This window comes from Melospiza melodia, chromosome 12, assembly GCF_035770615.1.
Source record: "Melospiza melodia melodia isolate bMelMel2 chromosome 12, bMelMel2.pri, whole genome shotgun sequence".
NCBI lineage: Eukaryota > Metazoa > Chordata > Aves > Passeriformes > Passerellidae > Melospiza > Melospiza melodia.
Window position 1 is genome coordinate 11,648,926 of NC_086205.1, and position 20,399 is coordinate 11,669,324.

Consider the following 20,399-nt stretch of genomic DNA (forward strand, 5'->3'; position numbering starts at 1 on the left):
TCCATGAGCACCATGACACAGTCCCTGGTGGTTGCACAGCTTGGGTGCATCACAAATGAAGCTCCTTTGGCTGATGGGCTGTGCTGGGAGAGCTGTGACCCCAAGCCCACCTCCCTGAAACAAAGCAGGGCTGCCCTGGGAATGACTGGACATTTTTCCTTGTCCTTTTTTCCTGTGTGGGTGTGAGTGCTGAGCACCAGAACCTTACAGCAACTCTCACCCATGTACCAGCAAGGAGCTGCTGCTAAAGCCAGAATACAGGGAAAAGGCTGGATACTTATGGGGAAGGGCTGGCCCTTGGCTCCATTGTTTGTAGCACAATGCTTTTCATTCAACAGGGAAGGCACAAACCAGTTATAGTTCAGCTAATCTTTCTGATCTTCTTTTAATTAATCCCTTTCAATGGAAGTTCATTTCCACTTGCACAATCAGCCTGGCAAAGGCAGATATCCTGCAGGAAGAAATCTCCCCAGCAGAAAAAATCACTCTTGAGATCAGGGCTGGGAGACATGAGACAAACAAGCAGCCAGATGTACAGAGATAGCAAAATAGGAAATTGAAGAATAGTTTTTGCTGCTGTCTCTCCTCAGTGGGCTCAGTTGTTTTGCATGTGTGACTAATGTTGCAGAGGCAGCTGCTGCTGACAAGAGCCAGCATCCCATCAGGGCTGATGCAGCCCCAGCCAGACTCTGCACATGCTGGAAAGCAGCAGGAGATGGAGATGGCTGCTGAGAGCCTCTGAGTGACCACAGAGGCTGGGTGCTTCCAGCTCTGTTCCCTTCCAGTGAGGCTCCTTCAGGCTGTACCCCCCCAGCTGCATGTGGAGCTGCTCCTGGGGCTGTGTCCCCTGATCAAGTCCCACATCTGTAAGTGTCCTGCAACAGCTACTTTGGTTTTACTGAAAACTTCACCAATGTTTCTATGTTAAATATAGGAACATTACAAAATCCTTTTCAGGTTTGTGCAATGGGTTTGGAACTTACTGCCCAGTTAGGGCAGATTTGAACACAAGATTTAAAAGCTTAGAAACAACATTAGAAAAAGGAGGGAGCTTTAGAGCTTTGCCTTAGGGATGGGGCATATTTCACAGACATGGTCTCTAAAGAGCCTACAAAGTCTGGGAGATACTGATGGCAGTGCTGGACTCCCACTGAGCTCAGAGCAATCAGATTTTTGCCATTAATTTCTCTGTAGGCATTAACTGAGCACAGCTAGCAATGTGATAATGGGCTCTGCTACTGCTCTGCAAAGGGTGAAAGCAGAGTGTAGTAAAATTTCATAATTTCAATAACAGCAAATACTCTGAACTGTGAAGATGCTATAGATATTGCAGAAACATTTGGTAACTAATTGGCCAGAGTACTTGTGGATACTTTTAGCATTTCCTCTGCTAGAAATGCAACTGAGAAGGCCAAGGCTGATGCAGTTATAATCCCATTTCTGTATTTACTGTGTTCTGTGACCTCAGGCAAGAGCTGATCAGCCAATTCCTGGCTGTGTGTGTGTTGCAGAGCATCATCTCTCACTCAGCCTGCCCCTCTCAGAAATCTCCTGGCTCGGTGTGGGCTGCAGCACCATGTTCAGGCAGACCAGGATCAGGCCTGTGCACCTCCTGGGCTGCCGTGGGCCCTTTGCAGCAGCCCCCAGACTCCCAGATGCCATTTCCTGATGGCCAGCACAGGCACACAGGGGCAGGTGGGATGCAGGGAGCCCATGCTGGAATGGGAGCGGCACTGGGGCCCCAAGGTGGGGTGAGAGGAGCTGTTACTCCTGGGGGATGTGGGGTGCATGAAAAGCTGTGCACAAAGCTCACCCCATGGGTTTGGGTTCATCTTGGGTGTGGCAAAGAGATCAACATTGCAAAAACCTCCAGAAATTTCTGGAAAGCCTCTAGCTATCTGTCTTTAAGGGTAACACAGCTGTTTCCTCTTTGCTGGCTTGTGTTTGCTGCACTGCAAACTTGGCATCCTAAAGGCAGCTGAGGAACATGGGGACAGGAACTGACCAGTGGGACAGAGCAGGGACAGATTCAAAACTTCCAGGTCAGGGTAGCCCTGGTAAATCTGCCACCACCCTGCTGGGTGCCCTGTCCAGTGAGAGGGGATTCAGTGAGAGGGGATTCAGCTCTGGGCTTGGAGGAGCTGATCAAGTGCCCAGAAAGGGTGAACTCAGCTAAAGGGGCCATGAACCCACCTAAAGGGGTGAACTCATCTAAAGGGGTGAACTCACCTAAAGGGGCCATGAACATACCTAAAGGGGTGAACTCACCTAAAGGAGTGAATTCATCCAAAGGGGCCATGAACTCACCTAAAGGAGGGAACTCACCTAAAGGGGCCATGGGCAAGAGCTCCAAAGCTCCAGCTGGTTGCTTCTCCAGCCCTATGAGCACACAGGGTTATTCCACCAGAAATTCCCTTGGGGATTGCTTCCTCTGACAGATACCTGCACACACACACACACACACACACACACAGATCTCCTGCAAGGGCTGTAGCACTGGGATAGATTCAAGAACATTCTTTGCAGATGCAGTAACCTGACTCTGTGATTCATTTATCTCATGACTCGGTGTTAGCATCAGAGCTGCAGCAATTTCAGGTTTAAGGAAGATCCACCCTGTAAGGAAAAGAATAATTTACATTGAAGTAGCTAATTGGCACCTCAACACTTTAATATATCCACTCACAATTGCATTTGGTGTTGGAGAGCATTTATGTGAGGTAGCTAATGACACTGTCTTCCTTCCCCTCTGAGCTTTCTGCAATGGGCACAAAACCATGCTGCAATGAGAGGGCTGGTCCCTGTAAATTACTTGCTAAATTGAACTGGATTCTCAAAATTAACTTTAAAAGTCCATTGAACTGCTCTCCCAGCACTGCAAAGCTGAAAATTATACCAAATTCTAAATTACATGTGAAGAAAGCAAACTGGCTAGTTCTGGGGAGCAGAACTACAGCTTTTATACACTATTATCAGTAATGGTCCTTGACAGACTTCTCTGGAATAACAATACTTCCATGGATGGGAGGATACCTTACTCTTGATGCAGGATATTTTGCATCATGCTGTAGTTTTGTCTCAATATATTTATGTGATATTTAATTCTCCACTAATTCTCTTGCCAGAAGGAATGCAGAAAGCCTTTTACAGATGCTATTGGCCACAGAAACGCTGAAAAGAAGATCCTATTTTCTGCTTTCTACCTTAAGAGGGGAGAATGATATTTTCTTTTCTTGAAACAAGATTTTTTATCCTGAGAAATGGAAGTGTCCTTTGAGTAAAGCAGTCTGCAGATTCCTGAACAGGTAAAAACCCTTAGAAGCTAAACAGAAAGGGAATTTTCAGAAGAGAATGTAGTTCATTTTATGTTCAGATGATTCTTACCTCCAGCTTATACTTCATTTTTATAGAAGAGCTTTAAGAAAAACTTCAAGAGCTGTATAAAATTTTGTGTTGTGTGAAATGAAGTGTTTGGAGTTCGATAATATTTGGATCCTTGTAAGTGTTGGATTGGATGTAGCAGGGATAGACCATAAGTGTGTCTGTCCTTACAGGGCCCCAGCCACTGCCCCCTGTGCTCCCCAGGCCTGGGGATCAGGCTGAGGAAGGAAAAGCCTTTCAGAGCCTGCCCAAAGGCAGTGCCTGGGGCAGGGGAGGGCAGGGGAGCCCTGCCAGCATGGCTGGGAGCAGCTCTGTCCCCTGGGATGGTCCCAGCCGAGGGCCGGGCTGGTCCCAGGGTAGCCCAGATATCCCAGGGTATCCCAGGGTATCCCAGGGTATCCCAGCTCCTGGGGCTGCAGGACACTGGGGAGGTGTCCCTGCCCACTTACAGCAGGTTATCAGTGCTCAGGGCTGGCTTTCAGGAGGTACACGAGCCTCCTGTGGGGCTCTGGGGATCAGTGCTGGGTCTTCACAGATCCCTTGGACATTTTGTGCCTTGGATCTCCTCCTGTTTGGATTGGGAAGGTGGTTCTGTCTCAGCTGTGCTCCCACAGCCTGTCAGTGTCTGCTGCTCCCTGGAGCACAGGGTAGAGGGGCTCTGGACAGGGAATGGTGCTCTCCAGACATCTGGCTGCACATGGAATTGTCACACACCCAACCAGGACATAGGGGAGATCATTTATCTCCATGTAATTACCGGTCTAGATGGCCAAACCTCTGTGTCACAGACACATTTCATGAAAAATCCTTTCTTTAGGATTTTTTTCTCCCGAGAAGCTGAGAGGCCTCAAGAACAAAATGTAAACAATGGTTATCTGCTGCTGTGGAATGCAACAGGTGCATCTGTGATTGGTCTCATGTGGTTGTTTCTAACTAATGGCCAATCACAGTCAGCTGGCTGGGACTCTCTGAGCCACAAGACTTGGTTATCATTCTTTCTCTTTCTATTCTTAGCCAGCCTTCTGATGAAATCCTTTCTTCTATTCTTTTAGTGTACTTTTAATACAATATATATCATAAAATAATAACTCAAGCCTTCTGAAACATGGAGTCAGATCCTCATCTCTTCCCTCACCCTAAGACCCCTGTGAACACGGTCACACCTCTGTACTCAATGAAGCCAGCAGGGCTGCAGGAACTTACCCCAGTATAGGTTACCCCAGTATAAGTTACCCCAGTACAAAAATGTGGCTGTTTATAGGCAAAAGCAAACCCCAATGTTTTCTTAGCTTTGCCAAGGCACAGCAGCTTGGGAAGATGAGCTGTTTTAATGCAGATGCCCAGTTTTAGGCAGCCAAATTGTTTCACAGTTCCATAAGTCATAATATTTTTAGGAGAACAGCATCCCTGGCTTTAGTTTCTTTTTCAGAAAATGGATGAGTAACAGACACGCTGGGGAGCCAAGGCTGGTGCCTTCCTTGTGAGAAAGTCAAGCTGAAGACCTGTCTCCACGTGCCCGAGCCAGATCTGGTGGCAGAAATGGTTGCCCACACCTCATTCCTAACCTGTGAATGCCCAGCAGGGTCCTGCCTGCTCTCCTTCCATATTTTCTGTATCAGTAGCTGCACTGAAGCACCTGCTGCTCTGTGCATCTCAGCAGTCTTTCCTGATAGGGGGTAAATCACTGCAGTGCCTGTGCTCACCCAGCTTTAGAAAGCAGTTCTCTCCTTCTTCTTAGGCTCTTGAAAGATGTAAAGTAAAAAGGTCAAGCTATAAATCCAACTTTGTACTCATAGGATATGTAGGAGGACAAATAATCCTATCTTGTCAGGCAAATGACTCTTTAAATGATTTCCATCTCCACACATAGAAAGTCACAGCTACTGAAATGTACAGCTCAATAGGTAAAATGTGCAGCTAGCCCAGAATTGCAGTACATCTATTTTCAGGTGCCACAAAACACATGTTCATCAAGAAGGCTATTAAAAAATTCATTTCCTAAAGACATCAGCACCAGGCTATGGAGGAGAGCAAGTAATGAATTTCACAGGCAGCATAATGTGCACTATAAAAAGGTGAGCTGTGAGGCAAAGTCATTTTCTTAGGAAAAAGGCAAGTGTCTCAATGGTCTTGGCATAGAATAACTATATTCTACTTTATCTCTGCAGTTTGATATGTAAAGTGTGTATTTTTGAAAGGTCATTTCCTTTTTATATTGATAGAACAGTCTGCTTTTGGCTGCTTCATTGGAGAGGTGCTATAGGGCAGGAGTTAATTTAAAAAAACACCCAAGCCAAAGGTGAAGTTCCACTTTTTTTTCCATTCTGAATATTTAAGCTGTAGGAGCTGGCCAGCAAGAACTTTATCCACAATAAAGTAGATTCAGAACTTATAAAGAAGATGAAGCCAGGCTTACTGACTCATGCACTGAGAAAAGTCAGGAGTATGGTAAATGGAAGAAAAAGAAATTACACAACCTGACTAACAAATGAGTTATCCAAGAAAGTAACACTGAGGTGTCAGCTCAAAGACAGAAGGCTCCCAAAGCCTGAGGTTGCCCAGGGGAATGCTGATCTTCAGGCAGGCTCCAGTCCCATTTTCCCCAGATGATTCCATTATTCTGCAGCATGGCCAGGATAAATTATCATTTATCTTCCCCATGGCACATGGTGGCAGGGAGTGACAGGGATGGGAGGGCTCCCAGCTCATTCATCACCTGCCTTTGGAGAGCACTTCAGCAAGCTTCCAATATTAAGTTAAAAATATAAATGTTTCCTTTAGCAGGGTTAATGAAATAAAGCTAATCACATTTTCTGACTGTCTACTTGTGAATCAGATGGATGGGAAAAGGTGTTTGAGCAAGTATTGACTTTACCTAAATTTTCTTGGAAGGTTGTTGTCAAAATATTGTTCCTCAGGAACTTGACCTGCCTGCCACAATTTACCTTGGCATATTTTAAATATCCAAATTACTTACCATCCCTTTTGTTCTCATATCTGTGCCTGAGCAGTTTTCCTGTTTTTCAGAGTTGATACCCCAGCCTGTGTGGAAGGCTGGTGGGGAGAGCTGAGGGGGATGTGTCAGCAGCATCCTGGTTTGGAGCCAAGGCATTTGGAGCCTGGTGTGGCTCCCTGTGCATGGAGACCCCCACAGAGGGCACATTGCTCTCACCTCAAAGGGTGTTCATGGCCACAGCAGAGCTGAAAAAACCAGAGTTCTCTGTGGCTCCCCCTGCAAACCACATGTTTGAGCTGTACATTTGTCACTGTGCCTCCAGGCGTTTGCACTGCTGTCCCTGACTGTCCCCACCTGGGAGGGGCACATGGGGCTGCCCAAGGCAGGGCCAGGTTGTAACAGGACACAGAATGAACCACGCACACACACTGAAACATCCAAGGCAAAAAGGCATAGTTTATTTCTGACTCCAATATTTATAGACTTCAAAAGTGATCATGGATTGGAGGATGAAATTGCCACCTCTCTAGCTACATTGGTTAAACCAAACCAGTCTATCAAATTTCTCTGCTAGAAAGGAATGTAAAAAAATCATTATTTACATAAAAGTGCATGAGAAACCCCATTACAAAAACGTAAACATCAGAATAACTTTGAATAACAGGGTGACAGTGCCAAGCACTTCTCTGTCCATGGTGGAGGGTTCTTGTTCCTGCTCCACATTTATTCTGGGCTGGGAATGAGCTTCAGCTTTAAACCAGCCTGGTTGTGTGGGATATCACACAATTTCCTGGCACAGACACAAACAGCACAGAGCTGGGTGAAGGTGTTGGATCCCCCTGCGTTGGGTCAGATATAAATAAAACTGATGCAAAAGGTGCTGCCAAAAGGGGAAGCAGGCAGCAGCTCTGAACTCTTGTGCAGCATCAGAAAAGTGCAGTGCGATGACTCTAAAAGGAGCAAAGAAGAAACTGCATGAAATAAAATCAAATCAGTGGTTTTGTAATAAGTAAAAAAGTAACAGGTGATAAAGTTTGAGGATTTGGTAGCTTTCCTTTTTTTCTAAGTTTTTTTCAGTTGTGTCATTTTTGACAGTAATTTTTCTTCTAGAATAAAAATATCCATAAACTTTCCCTGCAGATAAAGATCCTATGGATAAAATAGCTCCTTTGTCACAAGGACATGACTCAGGAACACAGAAGACAGAACATCTTGGCATTAGAGCAGCCACTGTGTCCCAGCTGTTTGTAGAAGTTTGTGCTACTGTGGTTGCACCAGCTTCAGACCACACACTCTGAGTGAGAAGAGGGCCAGGGACTGGCATTTTTTAAATAGAAATTAGAAAGTCAAAAAAACATTTAAACAAAGTTCAACCTGACTATTGCTTCTAGGAAAGCAAAGCCTGAGGCCATGGGTGAGACTAAAAGCTCAGGGGTTTGCACAGTAACATTTCTCTTGGCTAAATTACCCAGTAAAATATGGTGGTAGTTGCAGATTTACGTACAGAATAAAATTTCCCAATCTAGTTTTTAGTTTTTTTTCTTAGCCTCTTTCAGTGTGCTAGTCACTATCAAAAAGCTTCTACCTTGTTGCATTCATGTTTGTAAGAAAAAAAAATCACTTGATAGTGTGTTGGATCAGATTGGATTTACCCTTGCAGAAAATAGTTTTCCTGTCAGATTATATTTCCATCCCAAAACTTACTTGCAGGGATATAACATGTTATTATGCTAAATGAATAACAAGCAAGGAATGTTGAGGGTTTCCCCATTTAGTGACTTATCTTTGTTTTTACCTTTTTCTGTTTGTGTGTGTGATGTTCCTGGCCTGGCTCTTACACACTGAATAGGGGAGTACAAGAAGATCTAAGTGGTTTGTTGTGCTGCTGTGACATTTATCAGCAGGTGGCAAAACATGTAGCCATGGTAAAAATGTGTTTCTTTGCAGAAATTATATGTTGCATCTCATCCAGGCAGTCTCATGCCTTCTCTTAGGTCAAAGAGGAGAGAGAAAAGTGGGGATGGGAGGTTTCTTCTTGTGTTCAGGCTCAAGATATGTACAATGCGAAACTAAATGTTATCTAAAATTTGAGCTAGGAAAAGATCCACTTAAAGGATGTATGATTTTGGAAAGAGTTTAATAGACAATAAAAAATGACCACATGTTTCACCTGGAGATCTCAACAGGCAGATGCTGTGGCCCTCCTTTCTGTGTGTTGGCATGAGCTTAGGGAAAGAGGAAAATAACCCAAAAATGCTTTCCCAAGGTGACCTGAGCAAAGTCCTGTCAGGGAAGGATCCCACTGCCTCTGGTAGAGGAGGTGTCCCAATGGTGGTGACTGCAGAGAAGTAGGAAAACTGCCCTGACGTGGGTGACCCCCTTGAAAAACATGCTCAAATCTGCATTAACTCTTAGTTCTCACTAAACTTTTAAACGGAGTGGCACAAAATGCACCCCACAGCTACACCTGAATGGATTTCCTGTAACTTAGGCAAGAAGCCAAACAAACCCAGTGGTTTGGCTTGTCAGATTTGCTGACATAACTGGGGAGACACAGAAGTAGAATAAAGCTCATCATTTCTTTTAGATCCTGTCTTGGATGCTGCTCATCCAGCCCAGAGGACCTGGAGGCTTTGTGGCACTCCCACCAAGGCATTCCATGAGAGCCTGGCTCCTGTGCCAGGATACAGCAAGGGGCTCTGCTGCCAGGCTGATGCCAGGAAGGGTTTTGGGAAGGATATCACTCAGCAGCCATTGTAGGGGCTGTGCTGCTGCCAAACAGCCCCTTTTTAACATCTTCCCCAGGTGTGCAGGACCTGCCCTGCCCATGGGCTGCAGGTTTTTGTCTTGGCAGAGCACTTTGGACCATGTCATTGCACAGCAGATCTGCTGAGTGCCTGTGGGGAACTTCTAAAGTAAATGTGCCATAGTTATTCACCAGGGTACATTACATTTGGAATCAGAGGTCACTTTCCTTTCTTTGCAGGGGAAAACATTGTGAGTGAACCTGTAATTTTGAGTACACTAATTCCAAGACATTTGCAGATACCAAGTGGTTTCCTGGAATAACAGCCTCTCCCAAGAGAAACGTCAAATGCATTTAATCAGCCACATTTAGAGCTCTGCTACATCTACAAATGAATTATTAACGACCTCAAATGTTTTTGAATGATCCAAAAGTCAGGAATAACGTGGCTCTCCAGCTAATCAGCTGTGATTCAGGGCTTCTCCTTTCCACTTTATGCACTAGAGGCTCTGCACCTGCCTGCTGCTGCTAACTGGAGCTCCTGTAGCTCACATTAACCTCTTTGGAGGCTGCTGGGTAGCTGAACAGACTCAGAGGGCAGCTGACATCCAGCTGTGTCTGTATAGATTTGTGCATATGGAGTAAATAGCCCTGGAGCCTGGGGAAGGTGCAGGGAATGGGGTGCACATCCCACAGAGCCCCTGTGCTCCATGTGTGACCTGGCCGATGGCAGATGGGCTGCCTCAGGTGTGTCTGGAGATGCAGGTTTGCATCATTAGTGGTTTCTCATCAGTGACAGCAGGAGTGGCAGAGTGAGGCTGTGAGACAGAGCACAGCTCAGGCTGCCTGAGCCCCAGCCTGGGCTCCCCTTTGTCATGTTAAGAAAATCATGGCTTGTGTCATCTCTCCTGCAAAACAAGTGTCTTGTAAAGTGCTTTGGGGAACAGTTACAATTGTCACATTGCATGCAACTCAACCCCCTTCCACTGCACTGTGGAAATGCCCTTTTAGAAGGAAATAATTGCTACAATCTCATTTCTCCAGTCGAGGTAATTTGGTTACATTAATTTTTGAATCAACAAGTGTTCTCATTTAAGAGCTCCAGCTGACAAAATAATGGAATCATCAAGAGGCAGATGTAAACAAAGCACTTGCAGTAGCATATGAATTAATGAAAAAAACAACACAGCATTTACTCTTATGGGTACTAATAAATGAATTCTAGGGTATGTACAAAGAACTACCTCAGATCCTGAGGAGGGTGATCAGCTTGATGTATTTGGATCAGATACAGAATTTCTGTTTGATCTGTGTGTTGGGGAGGACCTTAAATACAAGGACACAATGAAGCAAGTTTTAGGAGGAAGATTTGAGCAGAAACATTTTCTTTGCTGGACAAAAGCCACTGACACAGAGAGCATAAACCAGCTGCATCTGGGATGCTGTCAAATCATAACACAAAAAGGGAATTAAAAATCTGTTCCTCACTTTGCCTGAGCAAAAATTGCAGGGTGGTCACTTTATTTTGTATATAATTATAGTAATAAGCTTGATAGTGTATCTGTTATGGATTATGCATTCTCTGTGCATTATTAACAACATGACTGTTTGTCCCACTGCACCCATAAGGAAAACACAAACCACAGACAAATGAAAGCAGAAGCAGCCATGGCTATTAAGAACAATTAAGTACTACCCAGCCTCTCTGCAGGGGGAGGCTCTGGAGTGGTTTAATGGAGCAGATCTCATGATGGGATGTACATTTGGATAATGCTGTCTTGTATATTCAGGTATAACTTTTGCTCTGCTGCAGGAGCCTTGTTGCATAGCAAGAGGCAGCTACAGCTACCAGGAGAGTGCTGCCTGTTTAATATTTTCTCATTTCATTTAATTCCAATATAGAGTTGGAGATGAGTTTGTTAGAAATAAGGCACTTCATAGGGAGATTAGTTGTCTGCTTTCTGTGGCTTGAAGAGGGCAAAGTACTGATGTAACTTCTTAGCTTGAAATCAGCTTGACACTTCCATATAGTTCTGCTAGACAAAGTTATGTTATTTCAAGCACAACCCCCCTTTTCTTCTTTGTGAAGATGAACCACAAAGTCCCTGATGGCTTGCACACACTGTGAATGAGGTGTTCTTCTAAAAAGTCATGTAATTACTCATGCCAAGATTAGGATTTTCCAAAGCTTATTTCTTCTTCCACACAGTGCCTGACTTATCTGTCCTTTAATGTACAGGTTTGTACCACTGGTTTCTTAGATCCAAAATCATTCTGGTATCCAAACTTGTCATTGATCTCTCCCTGAGCAAGAGCCTGGAGGCAGTCAAGCAGTTCCCCAGGGCTTTGGTCGGCTCAGGAGCCTGGGGAGCCCAGGGCAAGGGAGGGCTGCAGGCTATGGCAGGAGGGGAATGATGCCGAGGGATCCCACCTGTGCTGTGTCACCACGTGTGACATCTCTTCCAGGTCCTACACCTGCCTGGAAAAGCAGATGTTTTATTGTCCTCTGTGTATTCAAGGGATAATGGCTGGAACAGGGGCTGAGCTCCTGTCTGCTGTGAATATTTAGGGTAATGGCAACACTGAAGATGAGGTTTTATTTCTGCAGCCTTTGTACTTCATTAGACATTGCCTTGCCAAAAATCATCCCCACCCCACTTAGCCCAGATGAGCTGCTGCAGAATACCACAGGGAAAACCACTTTTAAACTATAATCCTGGAAATGAGCTGTCCCAGTGAAAACCACCTCTGACTCACAGCGTTATGCAAGCACATTTCCTTCTGCAAAAGAGCCAGAACCTTTCCAGACCACCTACTGCAGGTCATAGCAGGAGCTCAAGAGACATTTCAAGTGTCCAGATAGTGTGCTGAATAGCAAAGGTTTTCTGTGTATTTATGTGACATATAATGGTCATTTCTTGGAGAAGGAAATAATATTTTAATCAGACAAACCAATGCTGTTGCCCACAGGGGAGCTCCCTGCTTCTTTCTTTTTGGTTGTCACCATGAGAGATGGAGGGGACTTGTCTGCAGAGCTCCCCAGAGCTCACCTAGGAAGGTTTCATCTTGTATTTTTTCAGAGCTTCATCATCAAGCCTGTCTCAGCTGGACAAATCATTTATGTTCCTCCTGCTGCCAGGAGGTACAGATACTCTTAATTATGTGAGGCCAAATTTTCAGTTGTAGGTAATGCAGGTATTACACTGACTGACTTCAGCAAGCTCTTTAGGTACCCCCTGCCCTAAAGGGTAACACCAGTTGATGGCCCAGAAAACCACAAGTTTATTCTTACAAATTAATGTGTAGGGAAAATAATGTGTTTCAGAAGAGTCATCTGTAGAAGTAAAAATATGTTTCCAATTAGTATGACTTTATCAACTGTCACAAAGAAACAAAGTCGATTGTCCAGAAATAATTTATTCATCAACAATAAAACACTGAATAGAAAAAGCCTTGTAAATAAAACTATATATATATATAATGCTTTATTTTTTTTATTCGATACTGCACAAAAACCACTACAGACAGTAACAAAATAATCCAATTAATCTTAAAAATTTCAAATTATAATTGTCACTCTTCATTTATCATGTTTTATTAACAATGCAAAGGTCATTTGTTTGCACATTATACTTTTACTTGATATCATTAAATTGTTTCTTAAAACACTTGGAGCAATTTGTTGTTTGCCCCATAATTTATAACATATATCAATAAACAATATAACAGCTCTGAGAAAGATATGCAGACTGTTCAATGGTAAATAGTCTACCATAGGTTGTTTAGTGTGAGAGCAGGAATAAATCACAACTGAATTGGGAAAGAAGTCAACACATTGAAGAGAAATAATACTTGGGGAACAATTACATGTTTTCCATTGCTCGCTTGGTGATGTGATCTCTTTCAAGCTCTGACTTCTCCTGTTTTAGGTACTCCAGCACCTTTGCCAGCATATCCTCATCCAGGAGCTGCCTGGTTTGCGTGTCGTCAGCCTCCCCAGCCATGGAGAGCCTTTTGCTGAGCGAGGCCAGCTTGGCAGCCTCCTGTGGTCCCAGCTGGTTGAGGTGCTCTCGGAGGGCCTGCTCCAGCTGCTCCTCCTCCTGCAGGTCGCTCTCCGAGGCTGCAGCAGGGACTCTTTTCATCTGGTTGCTGTTGATCACCTCGGGGTACTTGGCCAGCACCTTTGCCAAGTAATCAGCCAGCTCTTCATCCTTCTCATTCAGCTTCTCGTACTCCGCTTGTCGCCTCTCCAAGTCGTTCATCCAGGCAGCTTTGGGGAACAGGTGCCCTTTCAATCTTCTGGGAATGTAAGACAGTCTTGGCAAGTCATTTTCTTGATTCAGACGATTTAGTAAGTAGGAGGGATTCTGGTTAGCTAAATTGTCATTTCCCAGAAGGCTGACAATATCTTCAATATTGAGGTCTTCGGGTAGATTTTCTGGAATAAGAGGCTGCTTCATGTACCCGTTTTTAGAGTTTATATTATTTTTAAATATATCACTCTGTCCCAGATTGGTTTCAGTTATCTCGTCAAGGTCTTCTGGGAATTCCATTTCCTGCTCAGCTTCCAACCTTTCGCTCTGAAGCTGCTTTTTTTCTCCAGCTTTCAACATGTCTAATAAATCCTCAGGAGGAATTTGCAAATTCCTTGAGATTTCTATCAGCTGAGCTATAGCCTGAGGATCAAGTTGTTTATCCAAAAACATGGATGCTCTTTTTTCCTCAAGTTCTCCTCCAGTCCTTAATTTCCTGTTCCCAGCACTACCCATCAGCCTCTTCAGGTAGTAATTCATTAGTTTTGAAACATCCTCTGACACTTGATCTTTATTTTCTCTTCTTATTTCATCCTCAAGGAAGCTGAGTTTTCCCGATCTTTTCATTTCCTCATCAATCTCCTCTTCATGCTTATCAATTTCCTCTTTGCTGTCTTTTATCTCCTCCTGGGTTTGGCTTTCCACTTTTTCCTCTATGGGATTCCAATCTTCTCCTCCAACCACGTCTTCATACGCAATGTTATTCACTTTGTACACATCATCTTCATCATCTGTGTACAACTTCTGGTCCTCATCCACCCTTTCTTTCTTGTGGCTGCTGGGCCCTGCCATCTTTCCCAGCTCCTGGAACACGGACTCGAGGGTGGCGAGGCTCTGGGGCGTGTACTGCTCCTCCACGATCTCGTTGGTGCGCTTGAAGGGACTGTCCCTTGAGCCCTCTTCATAGTGCCCAAGCGGCATCTTGAGGTACTTCTGCCACCTCTCAGGCCACTTGTAAGCCTCGTAATCATCAGTCACTCCGGCTGGAAAGCTGTTATCTGAACCCAGACCGTAGGGCTTATTCTCCTTTGGGCCAGCCTTTGATTCCTTCTCGGCTTGCCGCAAGGCTTCCAGCATCACCTTAACCCACTGGGACTCATCTTCAGTCAAAGAATCCCGCGCGTTATCCGGGAGGTGGAGCTGGTCCTTGCTTTCTCTCTGTGGGAGGAGGTAGGGGACGCTTTGATAAGAGCTGTAGTCAGGGCTGCCTTCTCCCTTGTTGGTTTGCTTGCGAAGGTCCTCTATGTACTCCAGGGCTTTGATCATGTCGGGGTTTGGGAGCCTTTGCAGGTTTTTCATTGCATAGTCTGGGTCTTTCTGGAGCAGCTGGTGCTGCTGGAAGGAGGCTGCATCGACCCAACAGATTAGGACAAAAAAAAAGGTGAGAGCACAGGCTGTTCCAGGCTGGAAGGTTTTAGTTTCTGCCATGTTTAAAACGTTTCCTTTAAATAAAGAAGAAGAAGAAGAAAAAGAAGCTGTTAACACATGGAGACAGGCTTAGGAAAGAGAGCTCTGCAAGAAATTTCTTATCTCTATGCTTCATGTACTTTATGAACATTAATTGTCCAATGGCAGCACCAAAGTACAAAATACCAACCCTATATAACTCATGAAATGCCCATAGACACACCTAGATGTCATTTTGATCATGAGAACAAAGCACCTAAATGACAAAATTGGTGTATCCATAAATTTAAATGCTGCTCAAAATACTAGTATTAAAACTACAGACAGAAATATTTTGTGAGATTGCTCCATAGGTCATCTAATTTCCTGCCAGGACATTACTGCTGAATGGTGCTTAACTGCAATAAAATTATTGTCATGAAGTGAACATGACATATAAAATTACTTGCAAGTTTATTTCTGTCACTACTCATAGTACTGAAGCTATTTCCTTTATTTTGCTATTCCATATTAAAAAATTATTTGTATTACAATGGAATATCGGTTAATGACTCTATGACTCATCTTCCTAGGGCAATGATCTCTTACATGGGAGGAAAAATATCATTTATCCTAAAGGTATAAAATAATTTTACTGAATCCCTGAAAGCCCATCTTAGAAATGAGCTTGAGTAGGTAGGTTCTGAGTGGTGATTTCATTCATTTCCTTATTCATTCACTCCAGCAGAAATTGAATCAGGTCCCAGGACAGGCAGAAACATGACCACTGGCAAATTTGGTTAGAATAGATCAGTAGAAGCCCATGTCTGCCCAGCGTACACCAGACAAAAATAAACTCTGGAGCAGAACTGGGAAAAACGCGCCCGTGACAGAAGTGAGATGATTACAGCATCACTGTGCATGAGGGTACAGCTGCAAAACCCCAGCCTTGCAGGGAGCTGGGCACCCTCCCCACAGCACAGGAGAAATTGCCACCAGTCACTCCCCAGGACACTCTCAGGCACACTGGGGCCACAGGACACATGGGACTCTTTTCTGACCCACTTGCATTTACAAATAAAGTACAATATGAGAAAGGAATGATAAAGATATCAACTGCTTTGATAAATCGACCTATTTTGGTTCCTTTGGTTTTTGGCTTGTTAAAGCATCCTGCTGAGACTCTGGTAGTTCATGAGAGCCTGAAAGAGCTGTGTACACCGTGTTTACCCACTGCTGCAAGCAGAAAGTGAGCATGAATGTGTTCATTTCAGCTCACTTGTAGATTTTTCCACTCCATTTTTGTCCTTAACATAATGTGACTTAACTAAATAATTAAAGCCCTATCAGTTCAGAGAGCTGCTTATTTTCCTCCCTTCAGTATGCATGAGCAGGCCAACAGGCATAATAGCAAACAATTTCCCCAAACATTTCTGACTTCAAGCCTGGATACATTTGAGCATTGATTTCACAAATGATTAGTTCAACAGCTAATTAGACAGTCCCGCCCTCCGGATCTGAGTTTGCCCTGAGTCAAAGCCAACCCATTGCTTCATTTTCTGTCACAGAAAAGGCATTAGCGCTGGACATAAATGTATATATCCATTAAAAATCTCCAACAAACAAACAAAAAAAAAAAAACCAAACAAAACACCCCCAGCCAAACATCACCTAATTCTCTATTTCTGTAGCAAATAAGTAAATTAAGGCTTTCTTTTTCAGCAGACTGGTCATTAACAGAGTTCATTTGTCAGCACACGAGAAACTGTCCTTTCCAAGGGATGGGGGAAGGGAGAGTCCTTCTATAATCATCTGCCAAGCACCTCCCACTCACAAGGACCAGGAACTCACCCTCCTTCTCTGCACACAATTGGGATTGTTACAGCCTTTGCAAGGGCTGTCAGCATCCCACTGAAATCAAAATGTGTGCAGCCAGGCAAAGTTTAGTTTAGTGTTCCACAAGGATGTTGCTCAGTTGGATATTTCCTTTGCAGGAATAACAGATCATTGGCTCCTCTCTACATATTTTCTGTGCATTTGCCTCTTGGTCAACTTTTACTTCTAATTCATTGGTAGATGATATTTGAAAGTCTTGTTAAACAGATTTGGGGATGATTTCTTTTACAAGCTATCAGTTCAGGTCATAAATCTTGTCATTAAATATACTGCGCTATCCAAGGTAAGAGTGTTCCTCCCCAGTCGTTCAGACTTTAATTCCACATTTGTTTTTAAAACAGGACATTTTAGCCTATCTTTAGGAAATATTGTAAACATTCTCTCCTGTGCTTCTCTAAAGACAATATGCCAAAACAGTTCTTTTGTCTTCAGATCAATAACTGTGAAGCCAGTCTAGATGGAGAGCATATTTTCTCCTGTATTAGAACCTAACAAACAGGAAAATCATCTTTTAGCCAGCAAATGAAGATGAAGAAGCTCCTCTTTACAAAATGAGGCAACCATTATCAAAATTTAACACATACAAAGGCAATACAGACTGAAAAAAGTTCCCTAAAAAACAGACACAGAAAATATCTTGTTTCTGGGATGTTTCCATGGTAGCAGTAATTTTCTCTCTCATTCTCCTGGCAGTTGTTTCTGATGTGACTCTAATGTTTCCAGTGAAATTTAGCTATGAAAACTCATAGTTTTTTCCTATAGATGTGTCCCTGCTCTGACAGCCTTAGGTGAAACATAAGAGCAGTTATCCATAGGGAAAATAAGTATATCATGCACTCTTCCTCCCATTTCTTTTTTGCAATAAATAACACGACTGCAGCAAATCCGCCTTGTTTATAAGCATCCCTAACCTTTTACCCTGTGGAAGGAACCGAAAACACAAACAAAACAGCAACGAGGGGTAAAATCCCAATCCCACGGCAGTCCTAGTGACTCTAAGGACTGTTTGCATGCGGATCCATCTGGGAAGGGGCTCGGAGGGTGTTTGATCAGAGGGATCCCCCTGCCCATCCGTGAAGTGCTGTGAGCGGGCACGGCCGAGCGCCGCCGCTCGCGGGAGCGCTCCGGTACGATACATATGCATTTATACATGCATCTTTATATGTATACTATATATACAGTGATAGGGGTGCATTTTATAGAGATGCGTTCCCTTGCAAGCCCAGCCCCGGCACCACCGGCTCAAGGTGCGACTTCAGCGCTCTCTCGGTGTCGGATCCTCCTGCGCAGCCCTGGGGCTCCGCGCATCCTGCATCCCAGCCTACATCCCTGCATCCCAGCCTACATCCCTGCATCCCCATCTACATCCCTGCATCGCTGCAGCCCGGCGGCCCTGCAGCCCTACCTGCGCTGCCGCCGCTCCGCCGCTCCGCCGCCTTCAGCACCCGGACAGCGCCCGCTTATACCGCCCCGGCCGCGCGTCACGGCCCCGCCCGGCTCGGCTCGGCTCGGCTCCGCCCGCATCGGCCCGGCCCGGCCCCGCCTTGCCCGGTACGGCCCAGCCCCGCCCGGCTCGGCACCGCCGGACCGTCCGCGACCCCCAGCCCGGGCGCGTCAAACCGGCAGCGGGAAAAGGACGGGATGGAAAAAAAAGGAGAAAAGTAAAAAAATATAGAGGGGAAAAACGAGGATAAACAAGGAGAGAAAAGGAAGGCAAGGAGGAAAGGGGAAAAGGTTTAAAAATAAAAAAGAAAGCAAAAGGCAGAAGTGATGGAGTCAGTGCCTTCTGCTTCTCAGGCTGGGAGGAAGGAGTCGATAAACCCGACCCAGAGCAAACCAGCAGCAGGGCACACACCCAGGGCTGTGGGGCAGGAGCTAAAGCCGATGTGAGAGCATCCCGGCTGTGAGGATGACTCTGCACCCAGGGTCAGTGTGAGCGTGCCTGGCTGTGCCCGTGCCTTGGCAGGAGACGGCCTTTCAACAGCTATGGCCAACAGGGGTTTTTTATTTTTTCTCTTTAGTTCAGTGACTGAGCTGTTGTGGCACATTTCTGGCTTTGTCACAGGGCAGGGATAGTTCATGGCCCGGTCATCAGTGTAGGAGGCTCTGGAGCTCTGCACCAACAGAGATGGGCTGCGGGGGAAGGACACCCCTCCCTTGTTTGTCTGAGGCAGACGGACAAACTGAAACACGGTGGGGAAATAGAAGGCAGAAGGCTCCTCCTGCCCCAGCAGCCCCACCCCAGCCGTGTGCCCCGGCTGTGGTGGCTGTGACATGGGACAGGGGCCAGGCTGGCACTGCTCTGGATGGGGATGCAGCCAGAGAGGGGCTGCCCATCCCTGGGGCACTGCTGAAAAGGCCCTCATGGTTTTACCTCCATTTTCAGCACTCAAAAAGGGCAGCACCTGCACGCCTGGATCAGTGGGAGGAGTAAATACCAACATGCCATAAATCACAAAACACAAGATGTAACACATGGCTTCAGCTGATGCTCAGAGTTTTAGCTTGCTCCTTCTGCTTCGTTTCTATTACAGAAAGGTTGTTTTGCTTTGGCTTTTAAATAAGGATTCCTTTTCCCCAAAAATAAATCTTTCCTGACAATTTTGACCTTTTACAGCACAAAATGCAAAAAAACCTAGGATGAATGTACCTTCCAAGCCAATAAACATTACGAAATTAAATTATTGTAAGAACAGTAAGCTAGAAATAATTGTAGCCATGAACAGACAAGAAGAAAATCCCGGCTGCATTTGCTGTAGCTGACACAGAAATCTGGAAATAAGAGATCTTGTTTCACCTCATGTAGTTTTATGAGTAAAATACAGTATGAGTTTTTGTGCTGAAACTCTTCAGCAGCAGCTGTATTCTGGCCCCAGATTCCATCCAACACACACACACACACACACTTTCATTAGCAGACCCAGGAAGAAAAGAGCCCAGAAAATACTGCATTAGGGCCTGTGTTGGCAGCCCTGAGGAAGGGAAACAAAGGCAATGCTGCAGTGAGCTGAGGGCAAGGTCCAGGTGCCCTCTGAGCAGCTGGTGCTGAATTGCTGGGCACCACATCCCTTCAGCAGGGCTCTGAGCACCACAAAACACAGCTCTGCAAACACTGATACACCTCAGCCCATGGACAGAATACTCAATGCAATCAAAACCAACAAACAAAATAATAACAAAGAACACCCAGCAGAAAATTACTCAATTCAGACTTTCAGGAATTTTCTTGTGCTTCTGCAGGTGTTTCCAACAGGCTCTCGTGCATTCTGTCACCAAATGAGTAATACTCATGGAGCAAATTCTTTCCCATGAAATCATCCTGTTGAACCCCATCCATCCTGATCCCTGATCTTCTGCTGTAGAGCACATTTCAGACAAACCAAATTATCTGACACATGAGCAAGATTCCATCCTCCTTAGCCACTCAACTCAGATTTACAGCATGTAAAGTCAGCCAGACACTTGGCTTAGGTCTGCTGTGGCTATTCTGGGTTCAGTGGATAAAATTTTCCAAAGGCTCTCTACAATCCATCTGTCAATTTTACTCCATATCAAAAAATGTTGCCTGGACTTTGTGCTTATGATTGGTTGCATCCACACAGCCCTATAAGGAGGAGCCCTGAAAGTACATTACTGAATGTACTTTTTTTGGTCATATTGAATGTACAGCATTCTTTTCCTCAGAATGAGTCATGCAACTGAAAATTGGATCTGTTCTGTC

The 20,399-nt window shown here is 44.8% G+C and overlaps 1 protein-coding gene across 1 annotated transcript; it reads right to left on the reverse strand.

Moving 5' to 3' along the window:
- Positions 1-12,559: 12,559 nt before the first annotated feature.
- SCG2 (secretogranin II) lies at positions 12,560-18,166 on the reverse strand. The gene is made up of 2 exons (XM_063166801.1): positions 18,084-18,166; positions 12,560-14,838 (listed from the first exon to the last, which is right to left on the reverse strand). Exon 2 carries the CDS (start codon positions 14,822-14,824, stop codon positions 12,947-12,949), a length of 1,878 nt encoding a protein of 625 aa, XP_063022871.1. The 5' UTR covers positions 14,825-14,838; positions 18,084-18,166; the 3' UTR covers positions 12,560-12,946.
- Between the last annotated feature and the right edge of the window lie 2,233 nt (positions 18,167-20,399).